Source organism: Dipteris shenzhenensis, chromosome 29 (genome assembly GCF_047967505.1).
Source record: "Dipteris shenzhenensis isolate YYH24624 ecotype China chromosome 29, Dip_SZ_1.0, whole genome shotgun sequence".
In the NCBI taxonomy this organism is placed as follows: Eukaryota; Viridiplantae; Streptophyta; class Polypodiopsida; order Gleicheniales; family Dipteridaceae; genus Dipteris; species Dipteris shenzhenensis.
Genome location: NC_141624.1, coordinates 39,895,162 through 39,922,776, shown reverse-complemented (window position 1 = coordinate 39,922,776; position 27,615 = coordinate 39,895,162). Strand labels below are relative to the sequence as shown.

At 40.9% G+C, this 27,615-nt stretch overlaps 1 protein-coding gene across 1 annotated transcript; it reads right to left on the bottom strand.

The window, feature by feature from the left end:
- Positions 1 to 21,191: 21,191 nt before the first annotated feature.
- On the bottom strand, positions 21,192 to 27,063 carry LOC147882827 (pentatricopeptide repeat-containing protein At3g09040, mitochondrial-like). Its single transcript, XM_087400293.1, has 2 exons — positions 26,646 to 27,063; positions 21,192 to 26,561 (listed from the first exon to the last, which is right to left on the bottom strand). The coding sequence occupies exons 1-2, from the start codon at positions 26,838 to 26,840 to the stop codon at positions 21,723 to 21,725; spliced, it is 5,034 nt and encodes a 1,677-aa protein (XP_087256419.1). The 5' UTR covers positions 26,841 to 27,063; the 3' UTR covers positions 21,192 to 21,722.
- Positions 27,064 to 27,615: the final 552 nt, after the last annotated feature.

The following is a 27,615-nucleotide window of genomic DNA, read 5'->3' as shown; positions in this document are numbered from 1 at the left end:
GAAGGTATCACTAGCATAGGTCATGGCAAGAAGTCCAATAGGAAATTGCGAAGAATTCAGGGGCTATTGTTGTTGTCTATGGGTACCATAGACACTTTGAGATGCTGTAGTTGAGCAAGTTGAGGCTCAAGGAGCTAGGTGATGATGGCAAGGAATGGAGTGTAGAGGCATTAGGAGCTAGGTAGTGGAGACGCTAGCACAAATGATGGCAAAGCACTACATGGATTGTTCAACATGAACAAAGCTTATGGCTATTGGAGAAACTTACAATAGTATACTTCGAGGCATAAAGGGGGCATGTGTGATGTGAAATGGAGAGGAGCATGAGGAGAGTGGAGCATGAGGAAATGAGCACAAGGGAATTGGCACTCTCAATGGTAGTGAGTGAGAGTGGCTCGCTCATGTTGTCAAAAGTTGAGGAAGCCAATGATAGGCATGATAGAGCTTGAGAGTGGCTTGCTTGTGTGGTCAAAAGTCAAGGAAGCCAATGATGGTATGATAGAGCTCAAGCCAACAATGGTATGTTAGAGCTCAAGACAATAGAGACTGAGGTTCATTGGACTCAAGGAAGCCAATGATGGTATGATAGAGCTCAAGACAATAGAAACTAAGGTGCATTGGGGTCCAAGAAAGCTCTGAAGGCTTTAGAGCTCAAGGCTATTTAGAGTACACAAGGGGATCCTCCAAGTGAGGTCTCATGAAAAATACAAAAAAGTAACTCTCTCTTCAACTATCTAGTCAAATTGTCATAGTGACAAAGATCTAGGAACGCATGATTTGAAATGCGATATCTTGGGCTAGGAAGCTCATATCAAGATTTATAAAAAGGAAAACCATAGCTCTCTCCCTTGGCTACAAGATGAGCATAAGAATTTCTATAAAGGAGGTGAGCAAAAGCAACCATGGGCTTTGATAAATGCTGAGGAAGTACGGGAGAGAGGAATTCATAGGATATGTATTGAAGAAACTATACACCTTCATGCCTTAGAGGTAGGGTTAGGGTCATGTATTGTACCTATGCCCTATTCTTAACACATAATGAGTAGTCAATGAAGAATACACTTGATAGTGGTCATCTTGGAAGTGGGGGACAAGGTTTCATCATAACCTATTCCCTTCTACTAAGAATATCCTTTGGCAACTAAGCTTGCCTTGTAGTTGTAAATGGTATCATTAGATTTCCTCTTAAATTTGTAAACTCACTTTGTAGTTGTCAATATCATTTTTGCCTTTGGCAACTCCCCTAGTCCCATGTATCGGTTTATGGGTTGAACCAATTTAGCCTGCATGGCTCTCATTGAATGCTCACTGTCTTGAGTACCCTTAAAGCCATCTGCATCAAAAATTCCTATGTCCACATATTGTGCTCCTTTCAAACCTCTTAAATGCACCCATGTTCTACCAGGAAGAGGAGCTAGCTAGAAAGTTGCCTTCAGCCACCTAGGGACTATGTTGGCTTCTTGTATAGTAGACCTCTCTTTTTTAACAATTTCCTCTGCATGTTCATGACCATGTTCCAGAGTTCCTAGAGTCTACTACATACATTGCAAATGCTAAATTTTTTATTGGCGTCTCTAGAACTTAGTAAGTGCATTGGTGACATCACTGATCCACTTACATCTGCTCCAACCAAGGGCCTATGGGTAAATCCCCATGTTTCAGAGTTCCTAGAGTCTACTACATATGTTGCAAATGCTAAATTTTTTATTGGCATCTCTAGAACTTAGTAAGTGCATTGGTGACATCACTAATCCACTTGCATCTGCTCCCCAACCAAGGGCCTATGGGTAAATCCCCATGGGCAACTAACCAGAAGAAGTAAGAAATCTTTTGTGGCTACAAGCTAGACCACATGCATGTTGAGAATGTCAATCTAGCCACTTGGGGCACCTGTTTCTCCACCTGATGTCTCTCTCAACGTGTCCAGGCCAAGCCCTTTAGTTGAAGTCATTGTCCTATGTGTGTTGTGTAAGAGAAAAAGGCCACGTCCTCCATGCAATCTAAGTGGCCTACTCTAGCCAATCAAAACCATTCTCTAAGTTCCCACTAAACCTCATGGAAGGGCAACCTTTCCAAAGCCAAATGCACCACTAAGGTGCATCCTAGTCCAAAATACAATCCCTACCTCATCTGAGCATAATCCTCAAGGGTACCCCTATCCTAGAGAACTACCGCAACCAATGACTAACTACCCAGGTCTGGTGCTCACCATGACTTAGGAATGGCTACATTAATCTCTCTTCTTGGAGATGAGAAATGGCAACCAACTACATCTGGGGAGTCTACTCCAAGTCCCAAAAGAGCGAGCTAGACCACTATCCCACTATGCCCATCCGATATGGGTCCCTTGACCAAGCATAAGACCATCCTGGTCTCATATCTTTGGATGCCAAATGAAAGGCTGGTGCTCAAACTCCTCACTACACTAAGGCCTAGATGAGGCCTCTTGCTAGCCTCTACCAAATCCTATGGAGACTCTACATTAGCGGGGAGCTCTTCCTTGTGAGAGAGGCCTTTGAGAAAATTCACCTATGGGACTACTGCCACTGACCCCCTATCTGTGGGGTGTTCGTAAGAAGTCCCTGCTAGAGCAGGAGCTTCTAAAGCTCTGCAAGTGTAAGACCATCTACAACTAGCATGCCCAATAGGGCTCTGCTCTTCATCTCCAAGTTGATGATGCCAAATCCTTCAAGTGACTAGGGCATGCTCTATATGTCTACCATGCAACTTTGGCTCCAGTGTCTTGCATGCCATCCGATCCTACCCATCAGAAGTTGTACACCAAGCACGAGCTGCCCCATGCAAACCTTTGTGAAAACACTAGTAAGAGGGTACGGACTAGGACGAGGACCTACTGGGCCACTAGGTCCCTTTCTGCTAGGGAGAGCTTTTTCAAGATCTAGTAGAGGACCTTGTGTCACACGCTCTTTAAAACCAAGGATATAATCTCATCAATGTAGAGTCCGAAGAGGGTCGGTGAGAGGGGGCAGCCTGCTTCACCCCTATTGTGCTCTCAACCCAATCCGATAAACCTCCTGGGGCACAAACTCTCCCTTTGGTAGACCCATATAGGCTCATCACACCCCAAATCAGTGTCTTTGGGAAGTAGACACTAAATTTGTACCTAGATTTCTTAGTAGCTCGGAACCTTAATTGTTCAAATTGACCTAAGTTCAATTTGAATTCCAAGGACCCTTGACTTTTAGGATGATGCTAAGTCAACCCAAGTCCAATTTCAAAACTTGAGTTGTTGTTCCAAGATCTCTTGACTCCTTTGATGATGGCTAGTGAGGCTTATTGAAATCAACCCAAGTTTGACTTCAAAACTTGAGTTCTTGTTTCTTAGTGATATTTTTTGGAAGGCGACCCAAGTTTGATTTAAATTCTTGAGAGTTTATGTTAGAAGGGGTCTTGGTGGAGAGGATTTCTCTATTGAAATGTCTATTGTTCATGAGAGTTTTACTGAGCTCTAGTAGACGATCTTATGTTGCATGCTCTGTAAAACCAAGGCTGTCTATTGCTAGCACTATTGAAATGTTTATGCCTACCTGGCAATCAAAGTAGTGCCTTGGGGGGCTCACTATATGTTCATCCTTTGCCTCATGTGCATTTAAGGCCTAATTTAAAAGTCCCTTACCTAATAGATTTTTCATGAATAAAATGCACCCTTTCTCTATTCAATTTGTGAAAACTATTTATATGTAAAAAATGTGCCAAAAAGAGATTTTAGAAACCCCTTCTATTGAACCCACATGCTACACTTGCATATTTATGAGTGACCCCCCCCATGGGTAGCACACTGTCTACCCCATCAAAATTCAACAAAAGCCAATGTCAGCCCCCTAGTTAGGGATCTCCTAGATCTCCTTTGTTGCTATAAGGAAGCCAATAAAGTTGGTCTAGTTGATCCTAGCACCAGATGCCATGCAATAAACCTCCAAATCCCCACTGTCTATGCTTTTTCAGAACCAGTGGAAGCAAGAAAGCACAAAACAAAGATAGTTTGGATTGATGAAAGAAATTAAGACAATATAATCTTGAAATCATTCTAGGAAAAGTGCAACCAAAGTGAAGAATGTACAATTTACTAATTTTCCCTCATAAGAACTACATGCACATGATCAATATTTACTTGCAGCCAGCTTTTTAAAATACCTTTCATCCCACCAAAAGAGTGTAAACATCTTAGGCTATACAACACATAGTGATATGTTTTCTAAGACTACTTTTTAGTCCAAGCATACATTTTGTGCTATCAAGGGATAGTCTACATGCAACCATTTTGCAAGTATGAAACTCAAATTGATGTACAAAGCAAAGAAAGTGGTGTACATGCTTGTAGGAAAGGGAGAACTTCCAAGGCCTCTTCATGAATGAAAAATCATACAATAAGTAGTTAGCAAACTATAAATCATGCCCAAGCTCATCTCCAACTAACGATAAATTTGTTTCAACCATGTATGGCCAAATAGATTTGATAGCCACCTTCATCTTCAAACAAAAGTTATAGTTAACACTAACATTTTCATGTAGGTTCTCTTGATACTCTATAGAAACTTGTAATAATAAACAAATAAAAATTACAAAGATAGTTAGCTTAAGAGAATATAATGATAGTAGTACATTAGATACTTAAAAGATAGTACATTGGATACTTCTATGGAAGTCACATTTATATACTAGGCACTTATATATATGGTAGCCATATAGCAATCATTACTATATATTAGGGTCATCATAGTCACTACATAACAAGTCATACATTGCTTTTATGGTTGCAAAGAGAATAAACTTAAAAAGTGCATAGTGATAGGACAATATTGGATACAACTATAGGAATTACTATTATATACTAGGGTCACACAGTGGTGACATATAAAAATCATATAGTAGTCACTGCTATGTTGTCATATATTGGCCACCATAGAAATGTATACATGTCATAAAGCCATCATATAGCAATCACATAGTGTTCATATAGTTTGCTCTATAGAAGTACAAAGTAATTAGCAAAGTAGGACTATTTGCCCCTACTTTTTTAGCCCCTATCTTAGTCTGAATTGCACCTCCATCAGACCTAGATTTCATACGCCCAAATTTCCACAATAAAAGAGTTTTTTTGGCTGAACTTTCCATAATTTTGGTCTCCATTAACTATCTTCACATAGGCATGAATTTTGACTCATTGATTGGACAAATTTAGCCATTTTTTGGCTAAAAATGATTGCAAAATTTTAAGCCATTTTTGACTCATTGATTCCACATTTTTAGCCATTTTTTTGCCTACAATCAAACTCGGATTTCCAATCATATGCACCCACTTGGAGACCTTAACAATGCTAAGCATTGTTTATGTACCTGAGATCAAGAAGAAGTATAAAACCTGCCTACATCTGAGAACTTCTTGTACCCTTAATGCTGTCCAACAACTTAACCTTTCTCCCTTAATGAGCAACAAGGCAAAACAACAATGCAATGAAGGAGAAGTATATGAACATTTTGATGTCAATAATGTATTCAATCAACAATAGAACAATGCCAACAACACAAATAATGGGAAAGGACACTGGTGTAAACTGGAAACGCCAAAGTACAATGGATGAAAAAATCCTAAAAGTTTTCTCCAACTCTTTGGCACAGCATGCCGTGCTAGTGGAGACCAATCAAATGATACAAAAGCAACTCGGTTCCCCATGGCCATGACCTAAAAGGCCTTTGAATAGTACCCGAATCTTCTTTGGAAGGAAAGAGCCACATGGGATCTTTTGTCTGATTTATTCAAAAGGAAATTCCAAACCAAAATTTTACAAGATGACCTTGCCCTCCTACTTGGGAATATCAAATAGGGTAAAATAGAGAAAGTTAGAATATACTTTGGAGGAATGAAGAGATTGATAGCCAAGTGTGTTCCTCATCCTGATGATAAGTGCTTAAGTGCATAGTTTATTTGTAGATTGAAGAAGCCTATTTGAAAAACTATGAAAAAAATTAGCAGCTATGAGCATTCCAATGATGCTTTTGAAGCTGCAATTGACATTGAAGACGGCATGACTAACTCCAACACTAACGACAATGATTATGAATCAAGTCATCATGACAATAAGTCTTACAAGAAGGGAAGTACTTCCTCTAATAATTGCGCTAGCTAGGATCGAGTGAAAGCCATGGCTTCAAGAGTGAAAGAAGAAATGATGCAAGCCATAGAGCATAAGCTACGAGACTCTTAGCCACAATACCCAAGAAAATGAAATGTGTGGTGCCCAAATTGTATGGCTAAATACATTGCAAATGAGTATCAAATCATGAGAAGCAGACTCAACCCCCAGAAGTGGCCTAACTGCCAAAATTGTGTGATGCAATTTGCAATGTTTCAAGCCATGATGTAAATACTCCCTTTTATAGTATGAGGGTTGCACAACCCCAACCCCCATAATGCCAACAAGTGGCAATCTCAGTGTATAGGCATGCAACACTTGGGCCCAATGTACAAATGCCAAGGCTCAACCCCATCCTTTCGAGGACACAAGCGCCTCAACTATTAGGAAATCCCAACCCTCCATAGTACCCCCAACCTCCCAATGCCACTCCTTTAGTTATCCCAATTCAACAAATCCAACTTGGATAACTATAGTTACAATACGAGCACGAACCAAAGTACCCCATGTACCGCATAGAAGGTGGAAAAGGTCTCATCACGATGTATGCAAATCAAGTGATACCAACCACATAATAATAGACACCCATCAAGTGATTCAAATGTGGGAAAAATGGTCAGATAGTGGATTGCCCACACAAAGGTAGATCCAACACATTTCAACCTATGTGAAGAAATTGCAGAGTTGGGCATGTATGCATGGATTTCCCAGTCATAGCAAAGCCCGAACAAGGCCAATGAAGTAAAATCACGTATCACTTAGAATCATTGGCATGAAAGTCAAAGTGTGGAAACACAAAGTGTTGTAAGCCAATCCTTGTGATAATAAGGAAGCAAAAAGAAGCAGGAATTTGTGTGTTGTAACCCAATCCTTGTGATAATAAGGAAGCAAAAAGAAGCAAGACAGTAAAATCTATCTTCCACTCAAAAAGCAAGAATTCTGAGATTGAAACAAGTCATACCAATTTTGGGACAAAGTGTAGCAATGCCAATAACATATGCCCCCAGTGCTACACAAGAAGAAAAAGAAGTGTACCCCAATGCCAAAATTGAGAAAGGTTAGTATCAAGCCTTGAAGCAAGGGGTAAGACAAGAACAGGAGCAATTCAAGCTAGATAAGATAGCACCAAGAGTGTCAAGAGTACAAGTGCCACTCAACATGGACACATGATTGAACCCATCACCAACCAAAGGATAATGGGATCTACATGCACCTCAATTCCAATTGGATGGTGTTTTATTGGGGCTAGCTTGGTTAGTTGCCCTATCACAATCCCAATCGAAACCTTCTTGAGAAATTGCTCGTCAATGTGGGAGAGCTTCAAGGGTTGGATTGAATATGCACAAGGTCCCTCATTATTGAAGAGGAAGATAAGGATATCCTCAACTTTGGTGATAGGGGTGACATAAATTATGTACCCATCCCCACTAGAGCATAAATCCTTTGGCCAATACCCTGCAATAGTGGTTGGTGTGGCAAGTGTAAAAATCCTAGCAAAAAGGCTCTATGAACAATGGGGACTACCACCAATGAGGAATGCCACATTCAATATACACCTAGTTAACCACACCAAGATGAACCCATAGGGAATCATTGATAATGGGCCAAAAAAAATTGATGGCATCATCTTCACCATACTAGATGTTCCCAAAGGCTTGATAGTACACCAAATACTATTGGGAAGATCATGTCTTTGAGAAGATTTGATAATCCATGATTGGGGCTCAAGTAGGATCACAATCCAAAATAGAGATATTGTCTGTCAAGATAAATTTAGGAATAGAGGATATCAAGCCCACTATAGCTAGAAATATTGATTACACTTCTTCGAGCATAGCCACCAATCATGCATCACTTTTAGCATTGAAAGAGTTCAAGCCGATAGAAGGTGATATCCACAGTGACAATTGGGTGTAGGCATTGGACACAATTGATAACTCTACAAAAATACATCCAATGTTGCTAAATGTGGATGCACATATGATATAGCTAGAACTGTCAATCTAGGATGAAGAATTAGAATCAGTGAAAGTACTAGTTTTTATGGCAAGTGTAGAATGGGATAGTGACCTAGAAGAGGCCATAATTGAAGGATAGGGCACATAATTTGACTAGGGCTTGGAAATAGAAGCTGATAATGCAACATTAGAAGGCCAAGTATTTGACAATGATTTGGCAATACCATAGAAGTTGGGTACCCCAATCTAGACACTTTAGTAATAGCAAATAGTAGATAGTCAAGGAAAAAGAAGAAGGGTGTGCAAATAGTAGATTGTCAAGGAAAAAGAAGAAGGGTGTGCAAATAGTAGACAGTCAAGGAAAAAGAAGGGTGTGCATATAGTAGATAGTTGTTGGCTCTTTCCCATAGCTTTTGTAGGAAGAGAAGGGTAATCTCAACATGCAAGGTTCTGAGGCTTTTTGTCACCTACAGATATTTTGGTGCTGTCCTTTGTAGTATAAGTGTAGCTTAGGACCTCGGGTATAATCCGGTGAGAGACATAGGCTTAAGTGTGGTAAGCAAACATAGTGGATGCATGTGTGAAAGGGACATGCATCATCATGATTGGGATAATGAAGGCTTTCACCTTCATTAGGGGTTGAAGGGTTTAGGAGGAGTTTAAGGGCTAGAGGGAGGTTCAGGGTATAGAAGGAGGTTCCAGGGTTTAGAAGGGGTTGAAGGATTAGAAGGAGGATCCAAGGCTCAAGATAGAGTACATGGTGGAGAACTCGTCTCCCTCGTAGATCATGGAGGTCAAGGGTTGAGGGACTAAGGGTTTAGGGGGAGCATAGGAGTGGGAGAGGAAGAAGGTGTAGGAGCATGGGAGGGAAGGAGAGAGAGGAGAAGGAAGGAGGAGGGAGGAGGAGAGGGAGAAGAGGAGGAGGAGGAGGAGGGAGGAGGAGGACGAGGAGGGGGGAGGAGACAGAGAGGATGGGTTGCAAGGTTGGAGGGGGGAGGAGGAGAGGGAGAGGATGGGTTGCAAGGTTGGAGGAGTTGCAAGGTTAGGACATGCTTTTAGATGTGGAGCATAAGGAAGCATGGGAACTTGGAGACAATTACTTGGAATACCAAAGTAGAACTCAATACAATGCCCCAAAGAGTGTGGGCTTCATTCCATTATGGGGTATTTATACAAGTTGGAGAGCTTCTCTCTCTGCATGTAGGAATTGTACGACCTTCTCTCTCTACATGTAGAACTTGGATATAGAAATTGCATGTGGGAGTTGCATGTTGTATGTAGCATGTAGGAGTTGCATCTAGAACTCACATGTAGAACATGCATGTAGGAATCGCATGTAGGACTTGCATGTAGAACATGCATGTAGGAGTTGCAAGTAGAACTTGCATGTTGAGGATTCCTAAGAGAGATTATTCCTAGCCTTTTGCAAGTACAAGCGGAGCTTTGCCGCTCTCTGTGTCAACACTAGTCAAGGAAAAAGAAGAAGGGTGTGCAAATAGTAGACAGGCAAGGAAAAAGAAGAAGGGTTTGCAAATAGTAGGTAGTCAAGGAAAAAGAAGAAGGGTGTGCAACACCAAAAGAATGAGGTGGAGCACCTCAATGAATATAGTAGTAGACAATCAAGGAAAAAGAATAAGGGTGTGCAACACCAAAAGGATAAGATGGGGCACCTCAATGAATATGAAAGAATACAAGATAGTGTTGCAATTGTACCCAAGAAGCCCACAGAGCACTTGAGCCTCCAAATTTCCAATGATATCTAAAGGCACTTAAAGGTGCATGCATGGCCAGAGAACCACTACTTATGAACTAGATGCCCATTGAAAATCTATCACCAATCTCACAAAGTAAGAAAGCTTGAAAATTTATGCACTGTGAGAATGAATACTAAAATAGAGAATTAAAATGAAAAAGAAAAGCAAGAGAGAATTGAAGCAATGGATTAATCATCTTCCACGACAATCAATAGTAATAATAAGTTAGGTAGGCATTTGAGTGCTATGAGGGCCTAAGAGAAGTTTTTGACTATTTCAAAAACTATACAAGAAGAGATGCAACATTCGTAATGCCCAAACTAGTAAGAGAGCCAAAACTTGAGGAAAAAGATAACCTAGGGGAAACACCATTCATGAGGGACTAGCCAAGACAAGAAAATTGAATCTTGCTTTGGACGGAGAAGCGAAATAGCCTATGTACATTGGTGAGCAACTCACACAAGAGGGAAATAAAAGAATTAAAAGGGTCCTATAAGAAAATGAAAGGGATGTCCCCTGAGGTTGTAGTACACACCATACATGTTAGGAAAGTTTCCAAACCAAAGTATGTGGACCCTATAGGACAAATCCAAAGTATGACACCCATGTCTAGAAAATTTACCATATGCTGGTTTTGTTTATGAGATTGAGCACACCAACTGGGTGTCACCAATTGAGATTGTGCCAAAAAAGAATAAGAAGCTCAAAATGTGTGGGTGAATCTAAAAAATGTCAATGCAACTACAATCAGAGACTACTCACTACCATTGACAAAAATAGTTTTGGAATAGGTAGCTAGTTCAGAAGTATATAGCTAGGTTAAATGGGTACAACCAAGTAAAAATTGCTCCCATAGATCAATTAAAGGCATTCTTTGCCATAGGATGGGTCAAAGGAATCCTTTGCCACATAGGGTACAACCAAGTAAAATTTGCTCCCAAGGATCAATCAAAAATAATCTTTGCCATAGAATGGGGAAATTTTTCATAGAAATTCATGCCATTTGGATTATGCAATGCCTCGAGAACCTTTCAAAGGGTCATGTACACCGCCTTCAAATCATTTCTCAAAAATTTTCTACAAGTCTTTCCAGATGACTTGTGTGTACATTTAGGTCAAAAGGATCACTTGAAGTGTCTGAAGTTGTACTAAAAAAAGGCATCTCCTTGAACCCTCTAAAATGCCAATTCTTGGGAACACATGGAGTAGTCTTGGGACACATATTCTCTAGACATGGGATTGCTATTGACATGGGTAAGATAAAAGCCTCCACAAGATGCTAAGGGTGTATAAGTATTCATGGGATATGCAAGATACTATAAAAGATTCATCCTTAGGTATTTTATGGTTGCAAGACCTCTATAAAAGATACTAGTGAATTTCATTAAAAATAAGAATGTGAGTAGGCATTTGAAACCCTCAAGTGGAGATCGATCACAGATCTCATACTAATGGCTCCAGAACTAGGACATGAATTCCATGTACATATGTTCCCAACTATGCAATAGGGAGTATACTCTATCAATACAACAAAGACTACCCAATATATCTTGCAAGAAGGAAATTGAATGATGTAGAGGTGAATTACACCACCACAAAAATAGAATCCCTAGTAATGGTCTATAGTATGTATGGATTTTGACATTATCTATTGGCCATTGACTTTGTATTTCACATTGATCATCAAGCCTTGTTGTATCTTGGTAATCGACCATGTACCACAAGTTGGATAACTGGATGGCTTCTACTTCTAACAAGAATTCAATTTCAAAATAGTGGTAAGTGAATGAGATCAACATTACATCATAGACCACGTGTCACATTTGATGACACGAGAACAGCCAGATGAAGTAGAAGATGAGTTACTAGATGCAACATTGTTTCAAATAGATATTGTTCCTTAATAAAGTGCAAACAACATTGATAAGAAGATCACCATGTGAATTGATACCATTGGATGCAAGGAAATTAATTCTAAAAGCTTCCCCCAACGAATTGATAGTAGGTCAACTATACAAGATGGGTAGAGATCAAAATCTAAGAAGATGTGTTATTCCCCATAAAATCATGCCATTCATTAGAGAAGTTTGTGAAGGCATAGCCAGAGGTCACTTTGCTGGTGGTGAAGAAACAACAATAAAAATCCTCTTGCTGGAGATGCATGCGACTATGTGAAGAGATGTGATGTATGTCAAAGAAGAATTAAGCCTCAATGCAAGAATGTCAACCCCCTAACAAAATCTATCACACAAAAACCATTTCAAAAATGGGGATTGATTTTGTGGGACCCATACATCAAGCTACACAAGGAACACAAGCATGCTACATCATTGTGGTCATGGATTAGTTCACCAAGTGGGTTGAGGCTAAAGTAGTAAGAAAAGTAGATGCTGCAAGTGTAGCAAAGTTCTTTTAAAAATTGTGTTTACATGATATGGTTTCCTCATTGAAATTGTATCCGATAGAGGAATTAATTAGGTAATCATTTTAATTGGCTTTATGGTTATCCATAGAAGAAGCACAACCTACTATCCCCAAGGTAATGGACAAGTAGAGTCCATCCACGAAATACTCTGCAATGCCCTGACCAAGATAGTAGAACCAAAGCGATTTGACTAGATTAAAAAGATAAATATAGCCTTATGGGCATATCAAACCACACACAAGGTCAATATAGGATTTAAGCCTTTTCAATTGGTGTACGGGCTTGAGGTAGTGGTTCCATTGGAATTTGTGATACCAAGCCTACGCATAGTAGAAAAGGTATACAAACTCAAAACAAAAAGTAGGTAGAGAATGCATGGGAGATCATGAGTCCCTCCAAAAAAGGATCTATCAATTGGAGAAGCATACATAGATGATATTAGTAGCTTGCCATGCCCATTTCCATGATAACAGAAAAATGAGAAAACTTCAAAGATCAAGAAATTAAGAAAGTGACCTAGGTCTACTCTACAACACCAAAGTCCATAGGGGTAGGCTCAAATATATAGTTCAAGGGCTTTACAGTCAAAAAGATGAATCCAATTAGAGGTGTGCTACTAGAAGCACTCGATCAAGTCTAGTTCATCTCGACAATCAATGGAAGCAGACTAAAGCACTACTACATGGACATGCAAACTTTCCATGATAAAAATGAAATTTAGGAGTCCCAAATTTTCCTTAATTAGCATTAGATGGTATCAAGAGCACTCAATTACATATGTACATAGACACTAGAGGTAGCCCCAATTGTACATGGGGCCTAGAGGTGATTGCTTGTGTCCTAGCTACCCTACGAACTTCCCAACAAAATAAGCATATTGAAGGAATTCCCACCTTACTAGTCATGCATAGAGCACACAAATTTTGAGCACCATGAATAAAATTACACAAATAAAAGCCCCACAAGAAACTAGATTCAATCCACACTCACAACACATCATCAATAGAAAATAGTTAAATCTATCAACCACTCACAAAAGAAACATCATTGTTGGCACATGACACTGCCAAAAAGGGAGCTAATTAATCTGTGCAAATGCCAAGCTAAAGATAGCTTGACACGACCTACATTACCATTGTTAAAGAGACATCGTGTCAAACAACCACATCCTCAACATTCACATCCCTCCCTGAGTCACCGACCTGAAGAAGAACAAGATCAACAATCACCCACCCAAAAGGTTAGCCCAAAAATGACCTAAGATGGTGGTTTTGGACATTAGCAGCAATGAATAAATGGATCCAACATGCCAAGAAAAGATATTGCAAGCCCTAGAGGACTTAGAGTCAGACCTAGAGTTAGGATAACTACAAACATAGTCATAATGCAAATTAGGATTATTCTAATACCCAAGTCAATAAGGAGCTAGCAAAAAAAGAAAGAAAATGCAACTTGTATGGTCAAGAGTCTCCATGTATAACATTTTAGAAGATGCATGCACATTCTTGAATTCCAAGGGACTAGGAGATTTTCTCAAGAGGTTGTATAATCACAATCAAAAGCCTATTCACACCTCAGTAGTTCAACATGTAGAAGGCCTTTGCATAACCAACCTCATAGGAAATTTATCCTTTGAGACTTCTAAATGCAAGGTTCTTTTAAAGCTCAAAATTAGTTGCCACTTGGCACAAAGGCCAAAAAGTTTTAGAATGCGACAAGATACGATTCTAGATCCCACACCCAAAGGAGTAGCTAAGTTTGTGGTAGAGATACTAAAGCACAAGGGAATATGGAAATAGCTCGTACCTATAAAACCTTTGGCACTCTTTAGTAGGGAAAAGATACAAGATTGGTCTAGTCACATCTCCATGCTTCAAAGAAACCATACATGTAGCACCCACAATGGCAAGAGCTACATTCCCCAGTGTTTGTCCATCATCATGGGTCTAAGATTCATAAGAATAAACCATCTATATCAGGCTCACCACAAGGTATAGATAAACTAGATGCTTTCCTATTACCTCCTGCATGAGAAACAAAATCCTAATCCACATTTCAATGAAAGCGACTTGGAAGGTAATCAAATCAGAGTAGGTACAAACTATTGAGATTGACAATGAGGAGGTTCATTTGAAAATGACGCAACTCAATCCAACATTGCTACCCTATGTCTCACATCAAATACAAGAGGCAACCATGTGTCATGTCGAATTAATTGGTGGACTAAACAATGCACCTTCAGAAGAAACACAAGTCAACAATGTCATTGAACGTGCTACTCATTGACACATTTACACAGTGACAATCAAGATAGAAGCCAATAAAAGATGCAAAATGGGTGTATGGGACCCAATTGTATAATCATTATAGACAAGGCAATTCCACATTTCAAATTATACAACATCACAGTCAATACTTTCAAATAAATTTCAACACTATTTGCTAGTATGGCAACCAAAGAGCAATAATGTGAGGTGGAAAGATAAATGATTCTATCACTCCAAACAAGATTGCAGGAAGCAGCTCAAAGAAAGCATGGCACATTAAATGCAGTAACAACTTCTTATACAAAAGGTTCTAGAAGAAAGTAGGCACAATATAATACAAATCATAGTAAACTTATAGCAAAAACAACTATAGCTTTTAAATGCCTTGAATAGCAAAGGAGCTTGTAGAGCATTCACACTATCAACTACAAGCTCTTGTGAGGACCATAAAGAAGAAATAACACAATTAGGAGAAAGTATGATGATAAGATTGATGCAGGATAAGGAACAAACATTGAGTTGCAAAAAATCTCAAAGACTGTGAACACCAAGTCTAGGAACTAGAGCAAGAATGTACAACATCTAGGGAGAAACTTATGACCCATTGTAGAAATCGATGCTCAATCCCATGTGCTAATGTAGTACTAAGGCTTGATGATCAATTGCTAGCTCAAACCAAAGTAGCTCAATAGTTCAAGAGTTTAAAACTTGCTTACACCTCCATGTTTGGTAATAAGTATGGGGAGGATTAGAGAGCAATCATTTCAAAACTATAACTCTAGTTACTAAATGAAACCAATGACAATCTAGAGGAGCTAGTACAAGTTCTATTACTACAAAGCACTATACCAAGATCTTGTTGCAATCCTAATTTAGTGGAGACACTTGCAGCTCAAAATGTTACATGCTAGTGGTGGCTAAAAGGCTCTCAATTGGGATAGGTCAATGGGTCTCAATTGGGATAGGTCAATGGGAGAAAAGACTCTCCTAGATCTATGTCAAAAGATGGATCAAGATGAGAGAAGTGTGTTTTGTCTCTTAGTACATACAAGCCACCTATGAATCAAACAAGATGCAGTAATGATCTATGAATACCTGATGGGAAGCCCTCCTATTTAGGTAGTAGTTGGATTATTACCTTTATTGCAAAAAGCAACATCATCATCCCTAGGATTTACTTGCAAGTCAAATCCAATCTTGAAGAAAACACAATGCCATGCAAAATTTAAAAAAGCATGTTTGAAGAATATGCGATCTACCTTAAATCCAACCTCCCCTATGTCACCACTCTCTTCCATAATATCCTTACATCACTCCCTAACTCAAGTACCATACTACTTACATTTCTTGAAATCCGAGCTAGCCAATATTCCTTATCGTGCCTCTTTGCTCATACCTCTCGGAGTCTCATACCTATCACCCTGTGACACTTATGTTTTTTCCACCTTTGGCAAATCCTTCCTTACAAGACTATCAAGTGGCTCAAGCCCCTTTCCCTGCTCTTCCTCCACTTCTACCATCCTCCTTCCTCCCCTCTTCTCTAATTCTATACTTGCTTCCACCTCTTATTTATCCCTTGTAACTTTATCCTATCCTTTAAGACTACATATTCCTTAGATACCCATTGAATTTTGAATGGAAGGAGCAAAACATGATTCCAAATATCATCTTCAAGAACTAGATAATCTGAACCAAACACCCACACGAGAGTTGGATACCAATACAGAGCACACAGAAAGTATTTAATGCCTAGTAATTCCAATAGTGACATTTGGAAGCAATACCCCAACTAGAGGTCAAGAGGAGGATGGAATCTCATAGGGATTTCCATGCACATTTGCCAAGAGTAGATCACTCAAGCCATCAAAAATGATTTAGAGCCATGATTTGCATGGAGGAGGCCAAAGTTGTTGAAAGAAAGACATCTCCTCTAGTATCTCAAAGCATAACCTTCCTTCAAGATGCATTCCATGTTTGATGTAGTACCCCATCGACACAGGCGGGATGCCAATAAACATGATGGAAGATGCACCTCCTAAATGTCCCCAAATTCATAAATACTCCAAGGTAAAATGGAAAACCCAAGAAACACTCATTAAAGCCCTGGACAAACATGCATCACAAATGCAAGGTAGCCACATGACAAAATACTCAAGGATAGTGCCAAATATGGTGAAGCACGGGTAATAATCCTTGAAGTGTCCCTCACAATTGATCAACACCTTCCTATGCTCAGCTTCAATCCAAATGAACAAATATATGCTCAAACTATTAGTTGCCTTTTCCAACAAGCCATATCATTTCATGCACGGTACATTTTTCTATTTGAAGAAATGGTTGATATCGGCCCTTTAGATATTGAGAAAACACACTATAAAATTTGGGAACTATAAGGAAAAGTTCATTGGCAAGCCCTCCCAATCCATCACTGCTGCCAACTTTACCACAATCGCTTGGTAAAGACAATCAAATCACAACACCAACTAAATAATCAAGCATAACTTGAGGACGGGTAGTCAAATCAGTTTGGGAAAGTTGTTAACCCTATGGCGTCAAGAGTCAAAAGCCTAATCCAAACCCACCAAGAAGAGATCATTATATGTGTGGAGTAATGAAAATTTTTTCCTTGTAATATCTTGAGCTTGAAAGTAGTTTTAGGGGGTCTAATAGGATGGGGATAGCCAAATTACTCTCTAGAAGAGATCTAGACATACTTGCAAAATCATGATGTAGAGAGAGAAAGTCACATCTGCAATTTCTATTGGAGATAGAAACTCCATACACTTTGTGTCAGAGAAAGCAACTCCATACACATCCACAATTTGTGTAAGAGAGAGACACTTCATATACATCCACACTTTGTGTTAGAAATAGATTCAACTCAAGTACTTGTGTAAATCTCTCTTAGTGCAAATAAGCTCACACTCTTTTGAGCTCAATGTTCAGTTTACTTTATTGTTCATGTGTTTGATCTCCTGGTGTCCATGCTCCTTTACACTATCAGTGTGTTCTAGCATACTCTCACCCTTGCAACCCAAACTCCTCCCTCCTCCTCCTCCTCCTCCTCTTCATTCCTTCTCCTTCCTTCCTCCTCCCTGCTCCTCCTCCTTCCTCCCTCCTCCCTCCTCCTTCCTCCTCCTTCCCTTGCTCACTCCTTCTCAGCCCTTAATCCTATGAAACTATGATGGAGACTAGCTCTCCACACCTCAACCTTTGCTCTATGGTAATTCTCTTGCTCACTCCTTCTCAACCCTTAATCTTATGAAACTATGAAGAGACTAGCTCTCCACTCCTTAACCTTTGTTTTACGGTAATTCTCTTCTCAAAGACAACATTTCCTCACATAAATTTTATAGTTCCCAAGGAAATACAATGTCTAATATTAAATGAAACACTCCTAAAGGTTATTCATAACTAACCTAGTCATAGGTAGCTCAAAATACAAGCTTGAATATGTCTTATACTTTGCAAATTGAGATAGAGATTTGTGAGTCAATTCCACAATTGGAGTTAAACAGTAACGTTACAGTGTGAGAAATATCCAGTCAAATTTGTGAAAGGAGGGTTTGCTAGTACCAGAGGCTGATCGATCCTCATGTATGCATTGCATGGGCTTTCATGGAGCCTAGAAAGGCTATGAATGCTATCTAACATGAATGCATGTGGTTGCATGCACATGCATGATTCTTTTATAGCCATGCATATCATTGCATGTGCATGCATGTAGCCCACAAGTGATCTCTTATCCATCTCAAGAGTTTCAATAGTTCAATTCTCCCCCAAAAAATGGCACATTGTTGGACATGCAACATATGCATGCACACTTGGACCCACATACAAGCTCAAATTGCTAAAAATTATATGCTATCTTGCTTGCCTTGCCTATTACCTTGTGCTCTTGTATTCTCGAACTAGAAGCACAAGTGATCTCTTTCAATTTCACTAGATGGAAGTTCAAATTTAGCTCATACCATACTTCACAATAATCTATAAAATATGACTCTAACAGAGATTACAGTATTTTATAAAATTTGACTCTAACAGAGATCACTCTTGGGGTGAAACCATTATTAAATATGCACTAATAAGAATGTTTTAGTGCTTTTTGGTCAATTCCTTGATTTGGGATGAATTTGATCATCTCTCTCCCTCTCTCTCTATTCGCTTTATTGAAAAGTATACGCTAGTGCTCGAACTTAAGTTTGAGGATGGAACACTTGAATATTATAGGCCATGCTTATCTATAACATTGGGACTTGGAATTGTCCCAAAATTGCTTATCATCTATGCAAACTTTGTCGTGGTGGAAGTTCTTTGCAAGTGGACAAAATTCATCATCTAAAGCAAGAAGATCTTTGAAGCCTCCATCTTTTACTCTTTTCTCACAAGGCTATCCACATGCTATGAGTCAACCATCACCATAATATACTATGTATCATTGTAAATATTAAATATGTCCCATGTGTAGTTACACACAATATTTGAGAATCCATCAAGGATGATTTTTTCATGTTAGTTTCGTTTAAAAGAAAAAAATTTATGTTGGTGTTGAAAGTTTGTATGCCCTTATAAAAATAAATGTTTGAAACATTCGCCAAGATTTGAAACTTTTATGTGAAATTTTTGGAAGTTTCGCCAAGATCTACATCTTTTACCTCAAATTTTAAAAGAAAATTTACAAAAGTGTACTATATCCTATCAATATTGTGAAACTAAAAGAACTAGCTTGATAATTTTTTGTTATGATTTTATATTAATATATAAATATACCTTTGATAAAAATATATAAATTTAAATTTAAACAAACTTAGAGGTGACAAACTTGGTTGTCTTTGCTCCTATTTCAAGCCCCTCTGCAATCATGATTATGGTACACAATTTCTCTGTTTGTAACTTGACAGTAATCATATACAAAATTTTATGTCAATATACTTATAGATGTGTGAATACATCTAATAAAACAACTATCATATTCATATAGGTAGAAAAGGTGTTGATGTAGGGAATATTATGGGGGTGGTTTTGCTTGCTCTTAAGAAATTATGTGCTAGATTGTTTGTGGATGATGTTGTTTCCTTTTTTGAGCAGAGTCAAGATATCATGAGGAACCTCTTTGAGGTGTTGCAAAATTTTTTTGTGGCTTTAGGTTTCAGTGCAATTGGCAAAGACATTGGTATTAAGGAATGATCTAAGCCCCCTCCGAAAATGGGTAGAGGTGCTTCTTGTGCACTTGTCTCAAAGAGGCGAAGTGGTTAGATACTTAGGGGTCCCCTTGGTTTGGGTCTCTCAATGCGCCAATAATTTTAATGGTTCAAGGAGAACTTAAGAACTAAGATGCAACGTTGGCATGGTTTTTGTCTCGTATGGAATGCTCAAGTTTAAATAATTTAGCACATAGTCAAAGCTTGAACAACCTATGCTACTTAAGTTTGGAACTTTGAGCGTTGTCATTGGAAAGAGGTGGAAAGGATGGGGGAAGAGGTGAATGCATTACATACCTTGGGAAGCACCAAAAGCTTCAAAGCTGAAAGGTGGGTTGGGTATTGGCATGTTAGTGCCCCATTCTAAAAACACTACCGAAGTCAAATCCTTTCTTAGATTTATAGATATCTTCTAGAATTTCATCTATTATTATGCTTAGATATCATTATCCTTGTTATACTTATCTAAAGTGGTTGAAAAAGGAAAGTACAATAAGTACCAACTCGTTGGCCCAATATGTGGATAGATGACTTGATGTTTCAAGCAATTGAAACAAGGTGATCACAAATCAACTCACCAAACCACCATGATTCATCCCTATAAAGAAGACTCATTTGTTGATAAGTTGTGTAACACGTATGGCTAACCAATTCAAATAGTCATTGCTAGAGATGTTGAGTTTATTGAGCCTTTCTAATGGGCAATGTTTACGAAATTGGACACTCAACTTAGTATGAGTTCAATTGATAATCCCAAATAAATGAACAAACTGGGGAAGTCGATTAGACTTCAAAAGACATGCTTGAGCATGTCTCTTGAAGATATTCTATTAGAGAGAGTACCTTCTATTGATGGAGTTTGCTTATAGTAGTGCTAAGCATTGAACCACTCGATTAGTACGTTCATGCTAATACCAACCTAAAGCCCTATAGATAGTTGGCTTGCAAAATATCAAGGTTTTGTAACAACAAGATATGTTATAGTTTGCACAAGAAAGCATGAAGAGGGTTCTAGATACAATGCACTTTTATGCCAATCAAAACCAATCATACCTCGAGTTCTCTTAGATTGCCAATGGGCTTACTTGAAGATTCTCAAGTAATGAGAACTAGCCAAGATTTATAAAATATCTTCTTGCTTTTGATCAATGATACGGATTGCAAGTTGCAATTGCCTAAGGGTGATCGGATACACCCAGTCTTTCATGTTAGTAGACTGAAAGGGAACTTGGGTGCTATCTATAATTTAGTCTCTAAAATCATCTAGTGCTCAACAGATTTAGGAAGGTATTGATTCCCTCCAAAGCCAATTTCTAGAGTATGTCCACGTTCAAGGTCATGTACCTCAACTTAGAACAATTAGGACGTGATACGCTTGGTACAGTTTAGAAAATCTTAGGATTGAGACACCTAAGACACTTGATGCCTATATATGAGTGTAAGATTAGGCTCATTTGGGTCATTCTTGGGAGTGGAGCCTTTGCAAGAATGGCCAACTAGATTTGGATCCCATCCATGCCTATGTTCCCCTAATGACATCTATGCACAAATGGGGCTGTGTGGTATCGAACACAAAGTCTTTACTTGGGAGTACTATGGTCCGGGGTCAGGCTCGAGGGTGACCTATGGTCGGGTGGTGATGTGCTAGCTAGTATGCTCGAAGATAAAGTCAATCCTAGAACCTCCAACTTAGTTGTAACTAAGCTTTAGGCGTTGTTCCAGGTCTCCCCCTAGGGTATATTGATTAGGGCAAACCTAATAGCCAGCTCCTCATTGTGCCCACATAAAGCACCTTCTTTGCATCAATGTCTGAGACATGCCCTTCCTCATTTTCAGGGAAAGATCTAGCTTTGCATAAATAATTTTGCTTTGGGAATGTCTTCTATCCCCCACACAAAACCAATTGCACAATCCCACTATTGTCAGTCCCCCCACTCATCTTGGCCACCAACTCTCTCGTGTCTATTTCAATGCTTGCTTTCTGAGTTTCATTGCCTCAGCGTTCTCCTCTTCCTCCTGCATGACAGCATCTGCATAGATGTTAGATATCGAGACATAAGATGCAGCATCCTTCTCATCCAATTGCACTGCCTGTTCAAAGGCCAGCCTTCCTAGCTCTACATTACCCCACTTCTGACAAGCACCCAACACCGTATGCCACACCACAAGATTAGGATGGAAAGACATGTTCCTCACCATCGCTACAGCCTCATCTAATTGGCCTGCACGGCCAAGGAGATCAACCATGCAAGTGTGGTGCTCAATAGTTGGAGCGATGCCATAGTCTTTGCTCATGGTCTCAAAGTAAATATGGCCCTTATCCACTAGACCCATGTGACTGCATACAGCAAGAACAACAGAGAATGTGGCCCCATTTGGCTTTATCCCTTCTCCTCTCATTCTCTCAAGCATTTGGAAAACAATTTCACTTTCTCCTTGCTGGGCATATCCTGCAATGACTACGTTCCACAAGACTACATCTCGTACTGGCATCTTGTCAAACACTTCGCGTGCTTCTGCGAGTGAGCCACATTTGGCATACATATCCACCAAGGTGCTGCTAATAAAATGGTCTCGTTCCAGCCCCTTTCTGGCTATCTCAGCATGCATTTTTCGGCCCTTGTCCACAGCTCCTATGCAGCCACAACCTTTGAAGCTGCAAGCAAATGTAGCAGCATCTGGAGAGAGACCCTCCTGTTGCATCTGTGCGAAACAGTTCAGGGCTTCCACACCAAGCCCCTGCTCAGCAAATCCTGCGATCAGTGCATTCCATGAGACAACGTCTCGAACTGGCATTCTGCCAAACAATTCCTGTGCTTCTGCATGCGAGCCACATTTAGCATAAATATCCACCAAGGTATTACCAACTACAAGATCTCTTTCCAGACCCTTCCTGGCTATCTCTGCATGTATTTCTTGGCCCTTATCCATGGCTCCTAATCTCCCACAAGCTTTTAAGCAGCAAACAAACGTGATACAATTTGGAGAGAGACCCTCCAGTTGCATTTGTTCGAGACAGTTCAGCGCTTCCTCATCAAGCCCCTGCTCAGCATATCCTGCAATAAGTGCAGTCCACGAAACTACATCTCGAACTAACAGGTTGTCAAACACTTCCCATGCTTCTGCAAGTGAGCCACATTTCGCATACATATCCACTAGGGTGTTGCCAACAACAAGATCTCCTTCCAGCCCCTTTCTGGCTATCTCAGCGTGTATATCTCGGCCCTTGTCCATGGCTCCGACGCTTGCACAAACTTTCAAGCTGCCAACAAATGAGACAGCATTTTGAGACAGACCCTCCAGTTGCATCTGTTGGAGACAGTCCAGCGCATCCTCACCAAGTCCAAGCTCGGCAAATCCTGCTATCAGTGCAGTCCACGAGAATATGTCTTGAACTGCCAGCTTGTCAAATGCTTCCCGTGCTTCTGAAAGTGAGCCACATTTGACATACATATCCACCAAGGTGTTGCCCACACCATAATCTCTTTCAAGTCCCTTTCTGGCTATCTCAGCATGCAGTTCTCGGCCCTTCTCCATGGCTCCTAAGCTGCCACAAGCTTTCAAGCTGCAAACAAACGTGACAGCATCTGGCACTAGAGCCTCCAGTTGCATCTGTTCAAGACAATTCAGTGCTTCCTCACCAATCCCCTGCTGGGTATATCCTCTGATAAGTGCAGTCCACAAAACTACATCCCGAGATGGTAGCTTGTCAAAAACTTCCCGTGCTTCTGCAAGTGAGCCACATTTGGCATACATATCCACCAAGCTGTTCCCAACAGCCTTCCCTCTCTCCAGTCCCTTTCTGGCTATCTCTGCGTGTATTTCTTGTCCCTTGCCAATGGCTCCTAAGGTGCCACAAGCTTTCAAGCTGCAAACAAATGTCACAGCATTTGGGGAGAGGCCCTCCAGTTGCATTTGTTCAAGACAGTTCAGTGCTTCTACACCAAGCTCCTGCTCAGCATATCCTGCAATCAGTGCAGTCCATGAAACTACATCTTGAATTGGCAGCTTGTCAAATGCTTCCCATGCTTCTGCAAGCAAACCACATTTGGCATACATATCCACCAAGGTACTACCAACAACAAGCTCTCTTTCCAGTCCCTTTCTGGCTATCTCGACATGAATTTCTTGGCCCTTTTCCATGGCTCCTATGCTGCCACAAGCTTTCAAGCTGCAAAAAAACGTGGCAGCATTTGGAGAGAGACCCTCCAGTTGCATTTGTTCAAGACAGTTCAGCGCTTCGTCACCCAGCCCATGATTGGCATATCCTATGATTAGTGCGTTCCACAAGATAACATCTCGAATTGGCATCTTGTCAAACACTTCCCGTGCTGCTGCCAGCATGCCACATTTGGCATACATATCCATCAAGGTGCTGCCAACAACAGTACTTCTTTCCAGCCCCATTCTAGCTATCTTGGAGTGCATTTCTTGGCCCTTGTTCATGGCTCCTATGCTGCCACAAGCTTTCAAGCTGCAAACAAACGTGGCAGCATTTGGAGAGAGACCCTCCAGTTGCATCTGTTCAAAACAGTTCAACACTTCTTCACCAAGCCCCTGCTCAGCATATCCTGCAATCAGAACATTCCACGAAACTACATTTCGTGCTAGCAGCCTGTCAAACAAATCCCGTGCTTCTGCAAGCGAGCCACATTTGGCGTACATATCCACCAAGGTGTTGCAAAGAACAAGGTCTCTTTCCAGCCCCTTTCTGGCTATTTCGGCATGCATTTCTCGGCCCTTGTCCATGGCTCCAATACTGCCACAAGCTTTCAAGCTGCAAACAAACGCGACAGTATCTGGAGAGAGACCATCCAGTTGCATCTGTTCGAGACAGTTCAGCGCTTCCTCACCAAGGCCATGGTCAGCATATCCTGCAATCAGTGCATTCCACAAAACGTTGTCTCGAGCTGGCAGCTTGCCAAACACTCCCCGTGCTTCTGCAAGCGAGCCACATTTGCCATACATATCTACTAAAGTACTGCCAATAACAAGGTCTCTTTCCAGGCCCAATCTGGCTATCTTGGCATGCATTTCTCGACCCTTGTCCAAGGATCCTATGCTGCCACAGGCTTTCAAGCTGCAAACAAACGTGACGGCATCTGGAGAGAGACCCTCCACTTGCATCTGGTCGAGACAAATTAGTGCTTCCTCACCAAGCCCATGCTCGGCATAGCCTGCGATCAGTGTGTTCCACGTAGACTCATTTCGAACTGGCAACTTATCGAATGCTTCCCGTGCTTCTGCAAGCAGGCTACATTTGGCATACATATCCACCAAGGTGTTGCCAAGAATAAGATCTCTTTCCAACCCCTTTCTGGCTATCTCAGTGTGCAGTTCACGGCCCTTGTCCATGACTCCTATGCTGCCACAAGCTTTCAAGCTGCAAATAAATGTGGCAGCATCTGGAGAGAGACCCTCCAGTTGCATGTGTTCAAAACAGTTCAGTGCTTCCTCACAACGACCATGCTCAGCGTATCCTGCAATCAGTGCAGTCCATGAGAATACATCTCGGACTGGCAGCTTATCAAACACTTCCCGTGCTTCTGTGAGCAAGCCACATTTGGCATACATATCCACCAAGGTACTGGCAATAGCAAGATCTTTTTCCAGCCCCTTTCTGGCTACCTTGACATGGATTTCTTGGCCCTTGTCCACGGCTCCTATGCTGCCACAAGCTTTCAAACTGCAAACGAATGTGACAGCATCTGGAGAGAGACCCTGCAATTGCATCTGTTCAAGACAGTTCAGCGCTTCCTCACCAAGCCCCTGCTCGGCATATCCTGTGATCAGTGCAGTCCAAGAGACCACATCTCGAACTGGCAGCTTGTCAAACGCTTCCTGTGCTTCTGCAAGCGAGCCACATTTGGCATACATGTCCACCAAGGTGCTGCCAAGAACAAGATCCCTTTCCAGCCCCTTTCTGGCTATCTCAGCATGCATTTCTCGGCCCTTGTCCATGGCTACTATGCTGCCACAAGCTTTCAAGCTACAAGCAAACGTGACAGCGTCTGGAGAGAGACCCTCCAGTTGCATGTGTTTGAGACAGTTGAGAGCTTCCTCACCAAGCCCATGCTTGGCATATCCTGCGATCAGTGCATTCCACAAGACTTCGTTTCGAACTGGCAGCTTGTCAAACGCTTCCCGTGCTTCTGCGAGTGAGCCACATTTGGAATACATATCCACCAAGGTGCTGCCAACAAAAAGATCTCTTTCCAGCCCCAATCTGGCTATCCTGGTGTGAATTTCTCGACCTCTTTCTGCATCTTTCAGCCTAGCACAAGCCTTCAGTACGGCCAGGAAGGTATGCTTGCTAGGGTGTAAAGAATCCTCTTGCATTTTGTGGTAGAGATTGAGGGCATTCTTTGAATCCCCTAACTCAATATAACCCCAGATGAGAGAATTCCAAGAATACTGATTGCGATCAACCAATTTACTGAAAACTTTCTCGGCATTGCACATGCTGCCAACTTGGACCAACATTGGGACAATGTAGTTTCCAAGAGATCTATGATCTTCCAGCCCATTTTTGCACAGGTAGGCATACAAGCGCTTGGTGTACGCTAGTTTTTTCTTTGTTCTGCACTTATGCAAGATGCTTCTAAGATTTTTAACCGAAGGGGGCTGGGGCATCCGTTCCATTGACGTGAGCGCCTCCTCTAAGGTGGGCGTGTCCCAGCCAATCTTCTCACCCATTTCTTGTTGTTTAGAAGCAGTGACCTTTACTGTAGCCTTGCCACACTCCTCCACGATGTCACTGTGTCTGGATTGACCAGCGAATGCTTTGGGCTTTTGGTTTTTCTGTTGTTAAAATTCAAAGCGTTAGACTAGCTAATCTACAGAAACCTGTGCAAGTCATTCAGTTCAGACTCGTCGCATACTTACTCTGCTCTCTCGGTTGTCCCACCACTGCGAGGGATCCTTGAAGTACGAACGCTCTTTCCCTGAACAATGACCACAACGAATTGCCAGAAGCGGGTCGCCAGCAAAAAACTTATCGGTAAAAATAAGGACTAGCCAGGTTTTCTCAATTTCCACCGGTGCAAGAGGACCAGGATGGCAGTACCTGAAAGCGAACATTTATCCATGACCGTTACACTGTCTTCGGAGAAAGCAATCCCAGATGATTGTCTGCGCGGATGAGCTACCAAACAGTCGGAGTACAGATTTCCGCTACGAAAAAGCTCCTGGCCATGCAACATATCGATCATCATCGCGAGGCACACTTATTATTTTTCGAGTTTCTTTGTGGGCTTTAAAGGGCAGAGAAAGCTAGGACAGTATCACACGCGGACCATCGCGGCAACCTGGCACCTGGGTGTGTGGGTGCGTGAGTTTCCCAAACAAAAAAGTAGATTTCCGAGCACTCTTTCCATCGTGAAGCAAGTAAAAGTAACTACTAACTCGTAATTCAAACTATCTTTATCAATTGTTTAAGGAAACAAGGTGAATGATCAAAATCATTCATGAGGCCTACCTTGGAAGCTGAGAGAGAGAAGAAGAAGAGAGAAAAGAGAGAGAGAGAAAGGGGGAGAAAAAATGGGGACACAAATAGCAAGCAAAGAGAGAGGGGGAGAAAATGGGGACAAAAATAGCAAGAACAGAGGAGAAAAATAGCGCCAATCACTCGTTTGCATGCGTCCAATAATTCACTAAACTACCACTCCAACGTGGCCACTCGGCAAGCCACAATTAGAAGCTTTATGATCTCAAAACAAAGAAAATGATTGCTATAGCCTTTCCCCAGGACATGCCAAAAAGAGATTGAGTAAAATAGTGGACATGAGACACGACACAGGGTCCATTAGGACCCGATCCTCCCTGCAAATGTCAAAGGTGGTGATTTATTATTGAT

Excerpts from the sequence above, each read along its gene's own strand:
- LOC147882827 (XM_087400293.1), bottom strand. The coding sequence starts at position 26,840 with ATGTTCGCTTTCAGGTACTGCCATCCTGGTCCTCTTGCACCGGTGGAA. Across the intron at positions 26,562-26,645 it reads GGGACAACCGAGAGAGCAGA|AAAAACCAAAAGCCCAAAGC; the intron begins GTAAGTATGCGA and ends TTTTAACAACAG.